Source organism: Zootoca vivipara, chromosome 1 (assembly GCF_965207765.1).
Source record: "Zootoca vivipara chromosome 1, rZooViv2.hap1.1, whole genome shotgun sequence".
NCBI classification, from domain to species: domain Eukaryota; kingdom Metazoa; phylum Chordata; class Lepidosauria; order Squamata; family Lacertidae; genus Zootoca; species Zootoca vivipara.
Window position 1 is genome coordinate 114,103,895 of NC_142582.1, and position 18,340 is coordinate 114,122,234.

The 18,340-nt window shown below is 42.4% G+C and overlaps 1 protein-coding gene across 1 annotated transcript in view; it reads right to left on the reverse strand.

Moving 5' to 3' along the window:
• BTBD7 (BTB domain containing 7) overlaps window positions 1–18,340 on the reverse strand; it is a 77,953-nt gene that overhangs the window by 5,910 nt on the left and 53,703 nt on the right. Inside the window, exons 4-10 of the mRNA XM_035107003.3 lie at window positions 12,097–12,305; window positions 9,818–9,893; window positions 8,360–8,520; window positions 7,974–8,117; window positions 6,043–6,232; window positions 3,889–4,067; window positions 2,393–2,821 (exon numbers count right to left, since the gene is read on the reverse strand). Of these exons, the coding sequence (XP_034962894.1) occupies window positions 2,393–2,821; window positions 3,889–4,067; window positions 6,043–6,232; window positions 7,974–8,117; window positions 8,360–8,520; window positions 9,818–9,893; window positions 12,097–12,305 (1,388 nt within the window). The remainder of the gene's footprint in view (window positions 1–2,392; window positions 2,822–3,888; window positions 4,068–6,042; window positions 6,233–7,973; window positions 8,118–8,359; window positions 8,521–9,817; window positions 9,894–12,096; window positions 12,306–18,340) is intronic.

Sequence of the window (18,340 nt, forward strand, 5' to 3'; positions counted from 1 at the left end):
TGAATGCAGAGTCTGGGTCAGTTAATATGGAGAGAGGCGGTCCCTGAGGTGCTGTGGTCCTGAGCTACAAAATCTGTATAGTTCACTCTCGGGGCTTACAGTGGCCAACTTTAGAGCAGTTACAGGTAGGTAGGTCTTTAAGGTGCTACTGAAGGAATTTTTTTATTTTGCTTCAACTTTAGAGCAGTTTGCTATACAGATTAGCTTCCAAAACCAATTAGTTTGGACATTTAAACTTCAGCGACATAGTTATCAGAGACTATTGACAACAAACCTAGAGACACTGATATCAGTTCAAGAAATCTATGTAACTGAAGCATAGCTAGATGAATTTAATGCCATGAAGGACTTTTGCAACTGGGCCATCTAATACACAAACCTTATATTAGTGGAAGAAGCAGAAGTCAATGTTATCAGAGAAACTGTTTTCATATGTGCGGGGTTGTTGTATAGAATTATTTCCACCTGCTGTAGCAATGCTTTTCCAACTGATTATTATTGGTAGGAGTTTCATACTGGATTAGCTAACTCAGATATGAAAATCAAGTTCTGTAAAAAAATTCTTCAGCGCAATTTGTTAGAAATTTAGGCTGCAATCCTATACAAAATTACTTGGGAGTCAATCCCACTGAACGGAATGGTGCTTGCTTCAGCATAAGAAACAGAATGTCAGCCCTTCTGATACAGAGCAAACACTCATCAGGCTGTTAAGAGAGTAGACTTCTGCATGTTTCTTTTCCAAACACTATCAACTAAGTGCAAAATAAATCCATGGAAATATACTTAAACAATCCTGGTTAATCACCTCCCATTCCATTCCGTGCTTCTGATTTGACCAAACCTATGGAGTCATCCAAGTTTAGTAGTATTTAAACCTTCAGACTCCGGAAAGGGGACAATGCAGACTTTTCAGCTACAAGGGTGCACAATGCACTCAGAAAGTCTAAACATGTAACGGCAGATCATTTCCTTCTCCAAATGATTTAACAACAGCTGGATTCCAAGCCGGCTACCACAAACATGCAGCCACAGTCAGCCTTGTCCAATAAAATATTTATCTTGTTACTCAGACCAAGCAAACAATATGGATTTAGCAGGAGGAAATGATCTAGACTAGAACATAGCTTTCTAAAGAATAATTACAAAGGAGACAATTCTTCAAGGAACAGACGGGAAGTGAATTTGACCTATTTCCATTATGGATGACGAATTGTTAACTGAAAAGATCCTACTTCCAGTATTGGAAATTCACATTTTGCTCAACTGTTACCAGATTCAGCTGGCTAATGTATCAATGGCATTTCTTTTTTAATGTGTTCCAGACCAGCCATTATTGTTGTCTTCAGTGTGTTTTATATAACAGCAACCAAAAGCCATTGTGACATATTTATAAAACAAGTCAGTTTTAAACATTTATACTGGACACTGTATTTTCCTTGCTTATAGCTCAGGTTTGGTCTGTATAAAACAAACAAACAACAACAACAACAACAAAAACAGGCCTTAACTTTGACTCATTAAGCTATGCATTTTCTCTTAAGCCTATCCCATCTCTTTAGAACCTTCCATGCATTATTCAGCTAAGCACAAGCTGATTTAAAAGTATGATCATGAAACAAAAATCCTCATCTTTGGATGCCATCTATGCTGGTTTCCAAAGCTTGAAAAACCTGATACGTGCAGTAGGAAAAATCCACTTCTGTTGTACCAGAGTATTTTGTTCCTTGACATCTAAAGGGGGTTGTAAAAGAATGAAACCCTAAGAAGATGGTTTCTTTAAAAAAATAAATTATAAAAAACCTAAAAGGAGAGCAAGAACTCCTTTCACTACCTTCTATGCTACTCTATCTTCCCCTTCCATTTAAACCAAGGGTGGATTTTTACTATGCAATTATTTGCTTTATTTTACGCATGTGGGCACCATGCATGGCAAATGACAGAGGAAATCCATTACAGCTCAGTGGAAGAGCATGTGCTCTGTAGGCAGATGTTCCCGGGTTCAATCCTCAGCAGATCCAGGTAAGGTTGGGAGAGCCTTCCGTCTGAATCCCTGAAGAGCATCTGCCGTTTAGTGTAGACAACACTGAGATAGCCAGGCCAATGGTCTGGATGCCCCTGTGTTTATTACAAAGATATTCCTAACCGGATGGTTTGTTGGGCGAATTTGTAACTCACAAAACAAGACTGCATCATGGTTTCATGGGACCGCAACTCATGGGTATACTTCCAGAAAACTACCTAGTTGCTCTGTGACAAAGCCGGAAGCTTTTTGTACCGGCAAATTCTAACAGCTCCTGTAAATACAAAATCCTGTTCACTTCACCAGGGCAATGCATCACTCTACCTTAACATCCACGCATCTGGAGTTTGTGTATGTCTGTGGCATACTTACTACTTGCTTTTCAGCAGCTATTACTGCTGCTGCGGCAGCAACTGTTTGTCTTCCCAGTCCTGTAGTGTTAGTGCAATCAGGAGGTGTGGCTTTGACACCAGACAGGTAGATGGGTGGGGGGCCTTTCGGTGCTGTTCTGGCATGGAACAGGGAATGGTTGCAGGGGTAAGAAAAGGAACGCGAGGGGTGCTGGCTCTGCGCCCTTTGCTTCCAGCCGACTTTGAACTGATTGTGGATTGGAGTAGCTGGCGGGTGGTAAGGAGGTGGGGGAGGGGGCAGCGGTGGATGGAAGGCCACAAAAGAGTCTAATTCTGTAAACATGGTTTCCGCTGTGGGTGTGCTGTTCACGCGACACCGCCCCGGCTGTCTCAAGGTCAAGAGTGGGCTTTCATCCCCAAAGTGCTCATCTGGAAAGAACTTGTGAGGATTCTGCAACAGTAAGAGAGAACACAAAAGAGGCTGAAAAATTCATAGGAGCTTCTTCTACAAGGCCTGGGCATTGCTTACTCTGCATTATCTGACCCTGCCATGTGTATGTGTCAGAAAATAAATAAATTTGCTTTTCTGGAGTCCTAGTCTTCAACCCATATTGCAGCAGCTAAAAAAGTTAAGTTAGGCATCCTAATACATGACCACTTTTGCTAATGCAGCTGAATTCCTAAGCTACAGATCTTCCATGTCAGCAATCAGGTATGGAAATAGAGGTTTTGCACTATATAATTATTTTGCAAGCAAAAATACACAAGATGTCAGTTGCAATCATTCTGTAGCATATGGCCATAGTTTCGGAGAGCGCAAAAATATCCTCGGCTGTGGTGCTCCTGTTCCGTTTTTAAACAGCACAAAACTCTTTCTGTACAAATCTCTATTTTGCAGAACACCACTGGGTGGCTCCCTCTATGATTTCTTTTTATAAAGTATGTTTAAAAACAAAAGCTCCCTCACTTTCTTGCTTGGAACAGCAATCTTTAGATTTTAACTTTTATTTCCCCCCTCTCCAGAACCACATTTTTTTGTTTGGCAAGGTTCGGAAGAATGTTGATGTGACAATGCAGGCTTTATACTGAGATTCTCAAGCTTGTTATCCTTTGGCAGGCCTGTGGTTTAAAAGCTCTAGAAAGTAGACTTATTATGATCAGCAGCAATTTGCATGCTGGGTGTGGGGTTTATTTTTCTGAGGCTAATTCATTTGGAACATCCAGGGCAGAGCAGCACCAAGAAGTATGAGGAATAATCTCCTGGCTTCTAATTAGATGTGAGGAAACTTGGTGGGTGTCTGTCATGTAACACAGCCTCCTCTTTCCTTGCCTAAAAATATAGCAGCAATACTACCTAACATTCCCATTATCTCTTCCTCCACTCATGCCTAAACTGCTGCACACTTCATCTTAAAACAGGCTTACATATGCAGTCCCATTTTCAAATAAATCATCATGATAGCCGATCAACTTGAGGACGGTCAAGTGTCTGCTGAGGTTACTGTCTGTGCTTCATACCTGCAAGAGCTCAGCGGCAGAATCAGCAAGCCCAAATTCCCGCAGTACACGGATCTGAATCTCGTAGCTGACAGTGGCCCCTTCTCCACAGTTCAGAGCGTAAGCTCTTTGCACCTGCTCGGTATGGCGAAGCTCCTGCAGCCGTTTGACCATCTCTTTCACAACAGGGAGACGAGGAACTGCAGAAACAGCAACAAACAGAAAACCCAAGCTGAAATGACTTCATTTGCTATTCCCCTGTGGGAAACTGCTCTCGATGACTATCTGGAAGTTTGTTCTTGTCATTGTATTTTCCAAGAATCAATTTTTAATGGCAAGGGCATGTAAAGAGACATTTAAGTAGCATCTCCCCAGCAAGAGATCTCCCTGCCCCAGGACAGTTGACATAGCCTAAACTTGGATATTTGATGGCAGTGCAGTAAATCCGGACTCACTTTTCCATGGTTGGGAAATAGGAAGCTCTACCACTCTTAACCACTACACCACACTGGCTCTCTCAACTCCCAACAGCCTCCATAGGCATGGTCAAAAAGGCAAGGGATGATTGAAGTTGCAGCTCAGCAATCTCTGGAAGACCGAAGATTCCCCAAACCTGCCCCGAGCAATAACCAGCCTATACAGCTTAGCTCACAGGTCATTTACCAGTTCTTTTTAGGTCCTATGTACTGTGGGGAAAGAGACATTGATCTTATTTAGGCGTTGAATATAATTTAGATGAAGGATGCGGGTGGCGCTGTGGGTTAAACCACAGAGCCTAGGGCTTGCCAATCAGAAGGTCGGTGGTTCGAATCCACGCGATGGGGTGAGCTCCTGTTGCTCAGTCCCAGCTGCTGCCAACCTACCGTAGCAGTTCGAAAGCACGTCAAAATGCAAGTAGATAAATAGGCACCGCTACAGCGGGAAGGTAAACGGCGTTTCTGTGTGCTGCTCTGGTTCGCCAGAAGTGGCTTTGTCATGCTGGCCACATGACCTGGAAACTGTATGCCGGCTCCCTCGGCTAATAATGTGAGATGAGCGCCGTAACCCCAGAGTCGGTCATGACTGGACCTAATGGTCAGGGGTCCCTTTACCTTTATAATTTAGATAATTTTTATACTGCCCCCTACAACCATCTTCTGGCAGTATAACAAAAATTTTAAAACATAATACTTTACTAATAACAGAATGCAATAAATAAATGCAGCTGAAAAAGTGGCATGAATTAAATTAAAGGAAGAAGGCCCCTCCATGCATTTTTTGACATCATGAGAGCTCTTGAATGGTATCAACTACTGACCAGAAAATGTGACCCCCCCTTTTTTTTGGACATAGCTCTTGTTTTAAGTGCTTTAAAGCGATTTGTAAGTTTTAAGACACTTGATTTTGAGGACACACTTTATTTCAACATCAAAGCAGAAGCAAATTGACCAGGACAGCACAGTTTCACTTTTCCACATTAACAATCACTGCAGCACTTTGGGTCTAAAGTGTTCTTTTGTTTTCATTTCTACCAGTGTCTTCCACCCTCCTGTAATTTAGCTGGCTGTGATTAAAAACAATTTGCAGTCCATTTCAATTATTGTGTCAGGTGCCAGGATCCAACTGGTATTCATGTATCTTTTATTCTACAAAGGTCTTATTAAGAAATGGATACCCTTGAAAGCAAAAAATCTTAAATCCGTCACTGATAAAAAACCTTGCAGGTCACGGGGATCAGTTATTTTATCATCACGTTTTCAAAATCTATTCGTGCAACATATGTGGAATTAGTTTGTTGTTGCTTTTTAATGACTGGGCGCTTGGACAGAATTCACAGAATTCACAAGAATTCACAGATTCACAAATCAAAGATTCACAAATCAGCATGTTGACACCCCTCATCACAAAACACACCCACCCACCAGAACTGCTTTCCTGTTTTAGAAGTTAGAAACAAAAGCATGTTCATAATGTCAACACTATCAACAGGGCTCTGTTGGTTTCTAAACCTACACCACAGTCAAAATGCTCAGTTTCTTTTTTTGAAGGCATGAGGACTAGGTTCTGCATAAGGTACTGGATCACATCTTCTCACTTGCTCGTGAAACTCTGATCATGCGGATTCTGAGATATTTAACAACATTTTTTATATTGTTAACGATAAGCAATTTATTATGGATCAGCTTACAAACTCACCTGGGATTTCATTGGCTACAACTGAAGGAGCGCTGGATTGGTTACTGTTTATTTGCTGGTGACTTATCATATGACAGCACTGCGGAACGGCATTGTTTACCATGTAGAGAGTATCTGGCACATTGGACATTCTAACCATCCGTAAACGAACCAGGTCAGTCTGTTCCACCATCATCTCATCTAGAACCGACTGAAACAACACAGGTTGAAACAAGAGAGTTTACTTAACATTTTCTCTGATTTCCTGTCAACATAAAACAATAAATGTCATTAGTGTGACATTACATTATCTTCCTTTTCCAGACATGAAACACAGAAAAATGACCTGACCATGTTCAGGAGCACATGTTCCCATTAAACATCAAACATCGTGTTCTTTTCAGTCACTGATCCTCGTCCGTGCTCATAACTTAATCAGAATTATGACATAAACTCCAAAAGCCTCAGCCCAGCACTAGTAGTACAAAAAACAAATTAATAATAGTAATAAAAACGATCCACTTCTACGGCTGCAAAACTCCACACCTCATTCCCACTTGAGCAAAACCTGAAGCAGCTCTCAAGTACAAAGATTGCTGGAGGCTGCAATGCTTGCCTTTAACACATCTGAATACTTCTCTGTGAAAAGAAGAGGGGTGCACAATCATCTAAGGGTCTTCTCAGTAATAGTCCCCCATTTGTGGAATGCCCCCCCTCGTGAACTGCACCTGCCTCCCTCATGTATTGAGTTTCAGGTGGAATTTAAAAATATTCTAGTTTATACAGGCATTTGATGTCTGAAAGGTAATTTTCCTGGCAAACCTGAAATCACGGACTGAAATGATATGATTGCTTTTAGCTGTTTTTATGTTTTAAGCTGGAGGAGACTCTTGAGAGTCCCATGGACTGCAAGAAGATCAAACCTATCCATTCTGAAGGAAATCAGCCCTGAGTGCTGACTGAAAGGACAGATCGTGAAGCTGAGGCTCCAATACTTTGGCCACCTCATGAGAAGAGAAGACTCCCTGGAAAAGACCCTGATGTTGGGAAAGATTGAGGGCACTAGGAGAAGGGGACGACAGAGGACGAGATGGTTGGACAGTGTTCTCGAAGCTGCAAACATGGGTTTGACCAAACTGCGGGAGGCAGTGGAGGACAGGAGTGCCTGGCGTGCTCTGGTCCATGGGGTCACGAAGAGTCGGACACGACTAAACAACTAAACAACAACAATGTTTTAAGCGATATTTTCATTGATATGTTTGCCACCCTGGGCTACTTTGGGAGGAAAGGAGGGGTATAAATCACCACCACCACCACCACCTACATATAAAACCACAAGTAGCATCTTCATACAGTTGCTGCAGGAAAAGGGAACCCTAACTTCATTCTCTGTGCCCCTTTTTGTTCACCCAGAGTTTCCGAACATATAAACATGAGTCACAGCAAGTATGTCTTTTGTTTAGAAGGCAAATCTGAACTTCTGGCCCAGGAGAAAAAAACCTCAGGGAAAATCGAAGAGGAAATGAAAAATAATGTAAGCCCTTTCAATGTATGTACAAGGGGGCAGAATAACAGGCATGGAAAAGAGAGCCGAAACCTCCTTCTTGTGGGGATAACTGCACTAATGTATCAGTGAGTTACAGAGATGGAAGGACCTTTGTCTTCTGTTTGTCCACATGCCCATATTCTCTGCAGGTGCAGGCAATGCAGTGCCTTCCAGATGTTGGACCACAACTCCCAGAACCAATGGTCACGTTTTATGAGAGTTGTAGTCCACAACCTCTGGAAGGCACTGCATTGGAACCTCCTGCTTTGAGACACTCAACTCTTTTTGAACATCATTAGGCATCCACACCACCTTGGTCAGAAGCATTACAAAGCAAGGTTGTTAACTGTGGGGTGAGTTATGAGGCGCACATTATCAGAACCTACTAAGTAGTAAGTCTTATTACCTTAGCCTCCTCCACATACGGTGAAAACAGCCTTGGCCTCACATAAATGCCCGCATTCTTTTGTCGCAGCCAGGCATTTGACTTCCCACCTTCCGCTGTCGGCAACATATCCGAAGGAGGAGTGCTGATGAGACCTCTCTTCATCTTTAACAGAAAAAGGTGGCATCTTACAAAAGAGTTCAGGAATGTTTATGTTCTTTGTAGACGATAAACCATTTGCAACATATATGGGCAGGCTGGTGAATAACAACCAAGGCAGAATTGAGCTTTTTTCTACACCAAATTTGAAGGTCTGCAGTAAGAGTCATCTGCAACACCCTCAAAAACAAACAAGACATTTATCTATGTGATACAATGCCCCGCAGTGACCTTAAAGAGACACTCACAGAATCAGTCAGGACTTCACTGTTCATAGGCAAAATATGCTCAATACGGACAAACGGTAGGAGAGGAGAAAGGATCTCTTTCAGTTCCTCAATGTCAAGATCTCGCCTCTTTACACCTCGCTTGTTCACACTGTGAGCTGTGCCACTCAGCAAATTGGGCTCTGCAGGAGGGGAAATAAGCAGACAGTTCCACCTGAGCATTAAAAAAAATCTATATCTCTTCTACAGCAAGGGATGAAAGCTAACGAGAGATTCCCATACGGTTTGATATAGCTGGCTTGTCTACCAGGATTTTTAAAAGCAAGGACACATATCTCACAGAAAGTCATCTGTTGCAAAACTATTTTTCTATCTGACTGGGGTTGTTACTGAAGCTGCAGGTCCATTCTTTAGAGCTTCTTTGGGGCTTTACATTTGCGCATCATCCCGGGATTTTCTAAGAAACAATAAGTCTTTTCCACAAAGGAAATCCTACCATGTGCTTAGGAAAAGGAAAGGAGGGCAAGTCAACAATGCATCTGCATCTGTAAGCCACTTGGCTCACATGGCAGACTGGGAGGGATGGCATACTGTGTGCCCCTGCTCCCCTGCTTCCAGAAATGATTGACCAGATGTCCACCAGTGTGCCCCTCTCTAACTTGTGGTGCTTCCTCAGAGTGAGGAACTGTGGACACAGTTATGTAGAGAGCACATGTAACCTCTGCTTTGCTTCCAATTACTATTTTAAAACCCCTAAAAATGATTATGATTTTAAAGGTAATTTTAAGTATCTTGCCACTGCTGCACCAAGGGAACAGTGACACAGACTCTGCTCTCTGAGCGACCGTGCTCACTATGCCTTGCTTTGAGGAACTGCCTTTGATAAGAACAGTTTTATTCAAGTGGATTGCCTCATTCATCTGAGTGCAGCAGGCGCCTTCCAGTGCTCTTATCTGAGCTGCTCCATCACCATCCATCAAAGTGAATGGAGGAGTTTTTATGGGCAGGGAAGCTCTATGTGAACACTGGAGTTCTTATGTCTGCAAGGAATCTGCGAGATCGGGGCAAATGAGTTTAAGGCTCAAGATGCCAGAGAGATGTCATGAATTTCAGTACTGAGGCATAATCCTTCAAGAACATCTCCCAAAATGGGGAAGAGATGCTAAAATAGAGACAGGAATGGCCTTAAATAACTCAGTGGTAGAGCACATGTTCTGCATGCAGAACGGTCCAGACAGGTTCACTCTCTGGCATTTCCAGCGAAAAAGATGCCAAGTAAAAGAATTAGGAAATCTCTCTCAGACTCTGGGAAACTGCTGCCAGTTAGTGTGGACAAAGCAGGTAGTACAAATCTGGCAGCTTCATATGTATTATACATCTCGACAGTGAAGGATCCAAGGTTTGTTCAGTTTTTTAACTTAACTATATCAGTTTCTCTTTTAATTATTAGTTTATATATGCTTGTTAAGAAGTACTTACCTCGGTCTGCTATTCTTTTCATCAGCTGATGTTCACCCCATTTAACAAGATACTTCAGGACATCTTGCTCACTCGCCTGTCAGAGAGGCATTCAACAAATGAACACACTCAGTTGTGGAGCAATGTATAACATCACTGAGTACAAAGTTTTTGGAGCATCAATAAATTACATCCAACCAAATTGCTCAATGCATTGCTCAATGCAAACAGCATTTATTACTCTTGCTCACAACAAGAGGGACACCACAGAATTCTAGATAAACTGTATAAAAATGCAGCAAAAATATTATTCCTATAACACAGAAGAAATATACATAGGTGGTATACAACACCAAATTGTTCAATTTAAATTTAGACTTACAATTTGCAAAATGACAATTTTTGGAAGTAGAAAAATAAAGCAACAGATATCTTAAAGCATATCTTTGGTCATATCCTTAAGACTATAAACTTTTGGCAATAGGTATTGAAGATTATAAATAAGATTATACTGCTACCAAAAAGTTCAACATCAAAATATGCTTCACGGGGTATCTGAAAGGCATATTAATGAGGAAGATCTGAAACCTAAAATGAGCCCTAACCTTAGTGATCCTAAGCTAAGACCAGTACAGCTAGGGACGTAGCAAGGGGGTGCGTTGGGGGCGGTTCGCCCTGGGTGCCACTGTGGAGGGGGGGTGCCACTCGGCGCATGCCCCCCGCAACTCCTAAGCCAATCCCCGCCGCCCAGTAAAAAACCTCGCTTGGCGCGGCAGCGGCTGGCTTGCTCGCTCACCTGCTCGGCCAGTGCGCACTTTGCTTCTTCCTTCCTGCTGGGAGGAGCCGCAGCCTCCCTGGCCCGCCCCTCGCCTCCACGGCTCCGCCCAGCAGGAAGAAGCAAAGTGGGTGCCGGCCGAGCAGGTGAGCGAGCAAGCCAGCCACCGCTGTGCCAAGCGAGGCTTTTTACTGGGAGCCTGGAGGCTGGCGGGGAGAAGTGTCCCCTCCCATCCACCCTCCCCCCCCAGCTCTGTCTTTTGGGGGGAAGTGCATGTGCAGCATCGCTATATAGTGACGCATGTGTTGTACGTAGTGACGCATGCGTCAATGCCATCGTACATAGCGACGCTGCGCATGCACACTACGCAGCAACACATGCGTCGTATGTAGCGCTGCATGCGTCATACGTAGCGACGCTGCGCATGCACGCTATGTAGTGATGCCCTGCCCCCGGGTGCGCGTCATGTTTGCCACTCCGGGTGCCCGAGCGGCTTCCCACACCAGTGACTACAACTAGATTAGATGAGTTAACACCATGAGTCTGATCCACCCCCTCTAATATTCTGAATATGCCAAAGGACAGCAGAGAGGGAAAGGGCAAGAACTGACAACAGATAATGGCTGTCTACTAAGACTAGTAAATATTTGTGGGCCCCTAACTCTACTTTAAGACATGTGTGTGGAAATATTACTAGCAGTCTGCCTTTCTAATTAAGGATGCTCGGGTATTCTCTTCTGGCATAAGCTAGTTATATGGACCAAAACAGTTTCCCACCCCTCAAGACACACCTAGAACCCAAATCGCATAAGCATGTATTGAAATTGCATCAATAGTAAGTAATTAAGTAAGTAAGTAAATAAAGCTCATTTGAGATGAGGTAACACACACTAACGGTGTTTCCTCCATTGATTAAATTGCAGAATGGGGCCGGGGGAGGGGGGGAGCAGACACTGAGCAGTTGAAATCAAAGGTATTTTGTACAGCTCCTGCAAGAAAAGTGTTTAAATGATGAACTAGATTTTCCCTTTTCTTCCCCAAGACATACGTTTTTAGCGTGAGAACTACTATATAATTTCCATAAACCTCTGAACAGGCAAGGCAAAAATTAAACCAAGAAGAGTTTCAGTTAAAGTAATTTGCCACTGCTTCTAGACTATTATTAGGCTTTCAAGAAATAGTTTATACTGCCAGTTTGGGTTGGGTTATGTGCCAAGAAAGCAGAATAGTTTTCTTAATCACTACCTCTGCTAGAGGCTTGTGTGTACATATGCCAGAATAAAGAGAAAAAGAGTCCATTTTGCACACACACACACACACACACACACACACACACACACACACACCCTTTGCAGTTAAGATTGAAGATCAGCATGCTTCTGTTCTGTACTACTGGTAAGTGATTAAGAAAACTGGGTTCAGGACATAAATGGGTACAATTTGACAGAGAGAGAGAGAGAGAGAGAGAGAGAGAGAGAGAGAGAGAGAGAGAGAGAGAGAGAGAGAGAGAGAGAGATATGATTACCTGTAAGTAGTCAGACTGGATGGCAGTTTGCAGGTGGTCTTTGCCGAGTTCATAAAAGACATCTGAAGTCATGACCTGTGTAAATTCCTCACAGAGGAAATGCAGTGCTTGGCGATGAACCCACTTGGAGCCGTACGGCTGAGAACTCCACTTGAGAATGGCAATTAAGGTGTCTAGTGAGATGCTCTCAGCGATAATATCCTCACAGCCTACAAAGAGCAGAACACCAAATACTGTTCAGTGAGGTTCAGCTCTTCAGGAAGGAACACTAAGTGCCATTGTGTATAGAACTACGCCTGCCTTTTAAGCAAGATTACAAAAGGATTTAACTACCAACATCTACTTAGTGTTTAACACAGTTGTGAATGGGGTACAAAATTTCAGCCTAAGAATCCAATTCATGGGATGTGTCGTCCTGTAGTGGAAATTATGCGGGCAGCAGTTCCCCAGCCTCTTGGCCAGAGGTTTTTATAACTAGAGATCCTTTCTTTGAACTGAAACTGAATCTGGGATACATACATTCAGAGAATGCACAGCGAATTATGGCTTCTTCATGTACAATTCAGAACTCTATGCTGTAAGTGCCACTGATCTTTTAACAATAAATGTGTCTGCAGTTCACTTTACACTGAACTGAATTAAGCATTCAGTGTAAATTAAGTTACCTTCAGGTACTTGTGCTAAAGTGGCACATACCATGTGCAAAGCACTCAGAATTGCCTTAACTGTTTTGTATAAAAGCTTCAAGCTTCGTACTTTCTGCAATGAACTCAAGTACATATGTTGTCACAAAGCATTTTAAATGCTCTTTTCTGTCCAAACTTCAGTTAACCTTCTTAGAATTATGCCTAATCGAATTATTTATTGTCGGTCCTGCAGTATCCTAGTGGTAAACTTTAAGCATTTGAAAGCTTTTATTACACATATTTCAGCCACAAATAGTTTGGCAGTTATTTGGAATTCACAGCTAAAGAAACATGATTACTATACATTCATTATGCATATATGGTATTTTAGATAACAGGGAATACTATTCAAAAGACCACATCATTTTCTCAATTGCATGCTTGAAAAGTGCCAATAATTTTGCAAATCAAAGAAGCTCAATCCCTTAAGTATTTTAAAGGACTAAATTGTGAGAAAAGCAGGGAGATCATGAATACCACACAGGAGATTGTTCAAAAGACACAGAATATATTTATGAGAACAAGGCAGTATACTGTTTTATTTAATCCATTTGGGCTGGCGTAAAATGAATTAAGAGGAATAGAAAGGCAGCACATTTTAAGCAAAATTATCACATGCAGATTTTGCATAGAGAATGGCGTGCTCCAATAGAATGCAAATATTTTACACACATTAGCCAGTGTTTGAAAAAAAGAGTAAACATAAATGCTTACCCTCTAAAATAATTTATTAGCATATCAGTATTTATGTTAATCACATATGGCACATCAATCGCCTACAAGCCACCTCATTTTCAAAATCTTTCCAACAGATCATCAGAAGTCTACCCAGCAAATTTACATTACAGTAGCCAAGTCACAATGCTGCTGGTAAACACACGGACTGCAGTAGGTTGTTTTTTTTCCTTCTTTCAAGAACCAATATTTATAGTCAAACCTTTAATTCGTTCCGGAAGACTGTTCGACTTCCGAAATGTTCAACAACTGAGGATCAAAGGGCAGTCAGCAAAGTCAATGGAGAAAAAAGGGAAAAAAAACTCCCCGGAAGCTGTTTGGCTTCTGAAAATCGTTCAAAAACCGGAGCAGTTACTTCTGGGTTTTCGGAGTCCAGGAGCCGAAACGTACGGTAATGGAGGTGTTCAGGAGCCAAGGTTTGACTGTATACACCTTCAATGACTATGCTTCTACCAATATACCTCTTACAGGTATCAATGAAGACAGCGGGATGCTTACAAACATGCAGGGCTTCAAAGTCAAATTCGAGTCCCATCCATCCTTGTCACAGAGATTATATTCTAGACAAGTTAAGCCACTGCACAACACAGAAATATGACAAGAGAATAGCAGGGCTTCAACAGTAAAGAATCATATGACAGCTCGTCAAACTGTAGAAATGTTGATCTCACAGTCAGATCATTTCAGCATTAAGCTTGCTGACAACTCAAGGTTTCACCTGTTCAGTGGCGTAGCATTTTTTGGGGGGGGGCACAGGGAGCGGTTGCACCAGGCACAAAATTGTTAGGGGTGCAAAATTTCAACACCCAGCGCTGCCTCAATACAGCTGCACACTTCCATCATTGGACTCCACTGAAAACGGTTTCTCCATGCGAACCAGGAAGTGACCTCCCCAGACAACGGAATGACTCTTCTTTTCTCCACAGCTGTAATCTCCTGATGCAAATGCCACTAGGCAGTCCAATGCACACACGTACTCCATCCATTTCCCACCTCCCACTCTCCACACGGCCCTGGCAACCCACACTACGCCACTACACCTGCTACTTGCTTTTTCCAGACTACATCCAACCTATCCAACTTCTGTGTACAATCTGCCAGAATGAGCATACCTCATGATGTATAGAATGGTTTCTAAACCTCATAGATGGGCAGGAACCTCAAAGAATATCCTGGGTGCACTAGACCAGTAGCCTTTAACCTTTTCAGACCTGGGACCTATCTTTAACATGCCTTATGGGGTTTATTTCTTAATTCTTTACCATCTACTTGCACGGTAGAAGTGCCACTGTTGTGACACCTTATATCAGGCCATGACCCACCAGTTGAAGAACAATGGACTAGATCAGAGTGACATTAGAATTTGCTAATTGCAGTTGACAAGGGCAAGTCTACTGGTTGTGAAGCTCAATAGATCAGCATTAGTTCTATAAATAAGAAATTCCTTCAACTTTAAATTCTCATGATTATTATTTTCTTGGGGGGAGAATCTGACAATAGTTGCATCTAGTTTATTAACCCTCAACTAATTAAAGTACTTCCCTCTTGCTACCTATAGAACAGGCACATCCAACTTCCAAGAGACAGCAATCTACTCCCACTATAAGTAAACTAGCAGTGATCTACCCATTGGATTGTCCAGAGTTGTTGAGCTTTTTGGGGGGAAGCTTCATCAAAGTTGTTGACCTTTCCTTTTGAGGGGGAGGAATGACCAGGTTGTTGAGATTTTTGGGGGGAGGATGAGCCAAAGGTGTTAAGCCTTTTTTGGGGGGATCAGGATCACGCAATCGACCATGATAGACCACAGACACCTCGCGATCAACAGGTGGGTCATAATCAACCGGTTGGACATCCCTGCTATAGAAGACAGCTCAGCTCAAGGGAGCAAACTCAAAAGGGATCCACGTCCTTTCAGCCCCCCAATAAAATATTTGAGGGTGCCAGCCCCCCACCAAGTTTATGGGCATTGTCATTGCCCCTCCTCTGTGAGAAAGTGCCTTGAAGGAACACGGCTGCCAGCCAGCACTCGTTTGCACACTGCCCAGCTCCCTCCCTCCCCTGCCCACTGCCGCTCTGTTGCTGGGCTTGGGGATGGGAAGTGACACCAATGGAGGCAAATGGACTGTCTGCAGGGGCAAATGATCGGGGTGGGGCTTACCTGCCCAGCACTCAATATTTTATTCAAGTTGTTGTCTCTGGCTCGTCTACCATTTTCTCTGAAAAAGAGGCTCTTCAACTTTATTCTAAAAGACTCATTTATTTATTTATTTTTAAAAATCCTAACCATGATGCATAAGGCCCAAGAAACCACTATGACAAACTACACAACCCGCTCCTCCACTGTAACAGTCCTTTCGGCTTCAAGGGGGAAATATCAGAAAAGCTCTACAGTACAGTGGTACCTCGGGTTACAAACGCTCCAGGTTACAAACTCCGCTAACCCAGAAATAGTACCTCAGGTTAAGAACTTTGCTTCAGGATGGGAACAGAAATTGTGCTCGTGCAGAGCGGCGGCAGCAGGAGGCCCATTAGCTAAAGTGGTGCTTCAGGTTAAGAACAGTTTCAGGTTAAGAACAGACCTCCGGAACGAATTCAGTTCTTAACCAGAGGTACCACTGTACTGGCAAGTGCGATACAAGACCAGCATGGCCCAGAAGGAGATTTGTCCTAGTATGTTTGAGGAACAGATTAACGTTTCTAAACAAGGCAAATGAATTTTCATCAAAGGCACAATGCTGCAGATTCTCTTTCTGCTTAATTCCACGGCAATTGTGTGCAAGCTGGTTGTAAAACTGTCGTGTTTACAGGCAAATAACTCTCAAGGTCTTGAAGGAGACAGATGAAAACATATATTTTGGTCACAAGGAATGAAACAAACAGCTAGTCAAAAAGAGAAATCTTGCAACTGTTCTAAATATGTTTGTTTTGAAGTGATTAAAACGGGGTGGCAATTTCTCAAGGCTGCTCAAGAAAAAGCCTCAAGAAAAACCCTTTGCCCACAATTAGGTAATTGCTAACAGGGAAAAATCTGCATTAATGCAAAGCTACTAACCAGGTAATATGTCTGATATGTTTTTAGTAACCAAGAATGTGTGGCAAGGCTCACGCTGACAATAACACCCAAAAAGGAAGATGCATGATAGATGAATCCCAGTTCAGCATCCTTAGAACCTCAGCTTTGTTCCTTCTTAAGCATAAATTTCTAGATCTTATGGCTGTGATGGCAGGCTTGAATGCACTCACCCAATATGTGATGACTTATCAGAAGGTGGCGGAGAGAACTAGGTAGAGCCTTAAAATATCAGTGTCCATCAGAACCCCTTCCCTCTCTCCATAGCTAGAGGAAACCAAATAGAGTATGCAAAATGAGCACAGGGAGGGAGGCCATTTATTTCACTTTCATAATTTATACTGTCACATAATTTTAATATTTTTAGTACATGCTTTGTACATCCTTGACAAACATTTCTTGCTAAAAGAAACTCAGCTTTTGTTTTGCTAACAGAAGCCTCTCTTATCCAATCATGAACTTAATGAACTCTGCTGGGAACAAATGTGCAATCTACAACCCTCTGAAAACAAAAGCAAAGGCGCCAATTTTAAATAATCATTTAAACCCTTCATTTATGTATAATATCATGATATATCACATTACGGCAAATTCAAAACAGAGTAGACTTGTTTAGAACTCCAGTTACTGCAGACTTCATCAACTGGCTTCTTTAACATGCTGTGCTTATTAGCTATGCATGCAGTAATGACAGTGGTGAGGGAGAAAGGTTTATGTAGGGTTTATTGTTGTTGTTTTTTAAAGTTAGCCCTTCACATGTAGCTCTGAAGCATCTTGGTCATCTGCAAGATCCAGAAGTTGCTTTGATCCTTTTAAAATTCAGTAGAACACCTTTCCCACAGATGAGTTTTGGGAATGCAGTAATTCAAAATGGAATGCAACATACAAGAGACTGAGCTAGTTTACACATCACACGAAGCCAAAGCTCTTTAGCCACTAACAGCTCATGGTTAGTGAGGAGAGAACTTAACCACAAGTCCGGGGTTGGACAAAAAGACCTGGGGAGAAGCAAAGTGGCTGTGAGTTCCTTTCCAAGAACTTGCAAGCTTGTATGCAAGTCAATAAACAATGGTTTATGGTCCCAAAGTTGTTGTGTCTAAATTAGGCCCTAGCTTGAGAACTGTACTGCTGCACCTTGTATGAATAGGAGCCCTTTCTAAGAAAAGCATTCAGATTTTTAGTTCCTGCACAGTTTCCACGTGTATTGCTCTTCTGGAATCACTGCAACAACACCCTTGTGGAGGAAAGGGTGTGACAGAGCAAGCCCTTAAGTTTCCAACATCACAATGATGAGCTAAATAGGGGGTGGGGAGAAGACCAACCGATGAGCTTGATGGTTATACTGGGAAAGGTCCTAGATCAGATAATTCAACAGTCGGTCTGTGACACTTAGATAAGGATGCTTATGTCTACTAAGAAATCTAGCATGGATTTCTCAAAAACAAGTTATGCCAGATGAATCTCATTTCTTTTTTTGATGGAGTTACAAGCTTGGTGGATCAGGGGAATGCTGTGGACATGGTGTATCTTGATTTTAGTCAGGTTTCTGACAGTCTTCCATGATATTCTCATGGAGAAGTAGGTAAAATGTGGGCTGGAACAAGGTAACAGTTATATGGAGTTGTAGCTGGTTGAACCCGAAGTGTGCTCACTAATGGTTCCTCAACATCCTGGAAAAAAGGGACAAATGAGGTGCCAAAGGGTTCTGTCCTGAGCTCATTGTTGTTCCATGGAGGAAGGAATTAAAGGAGTG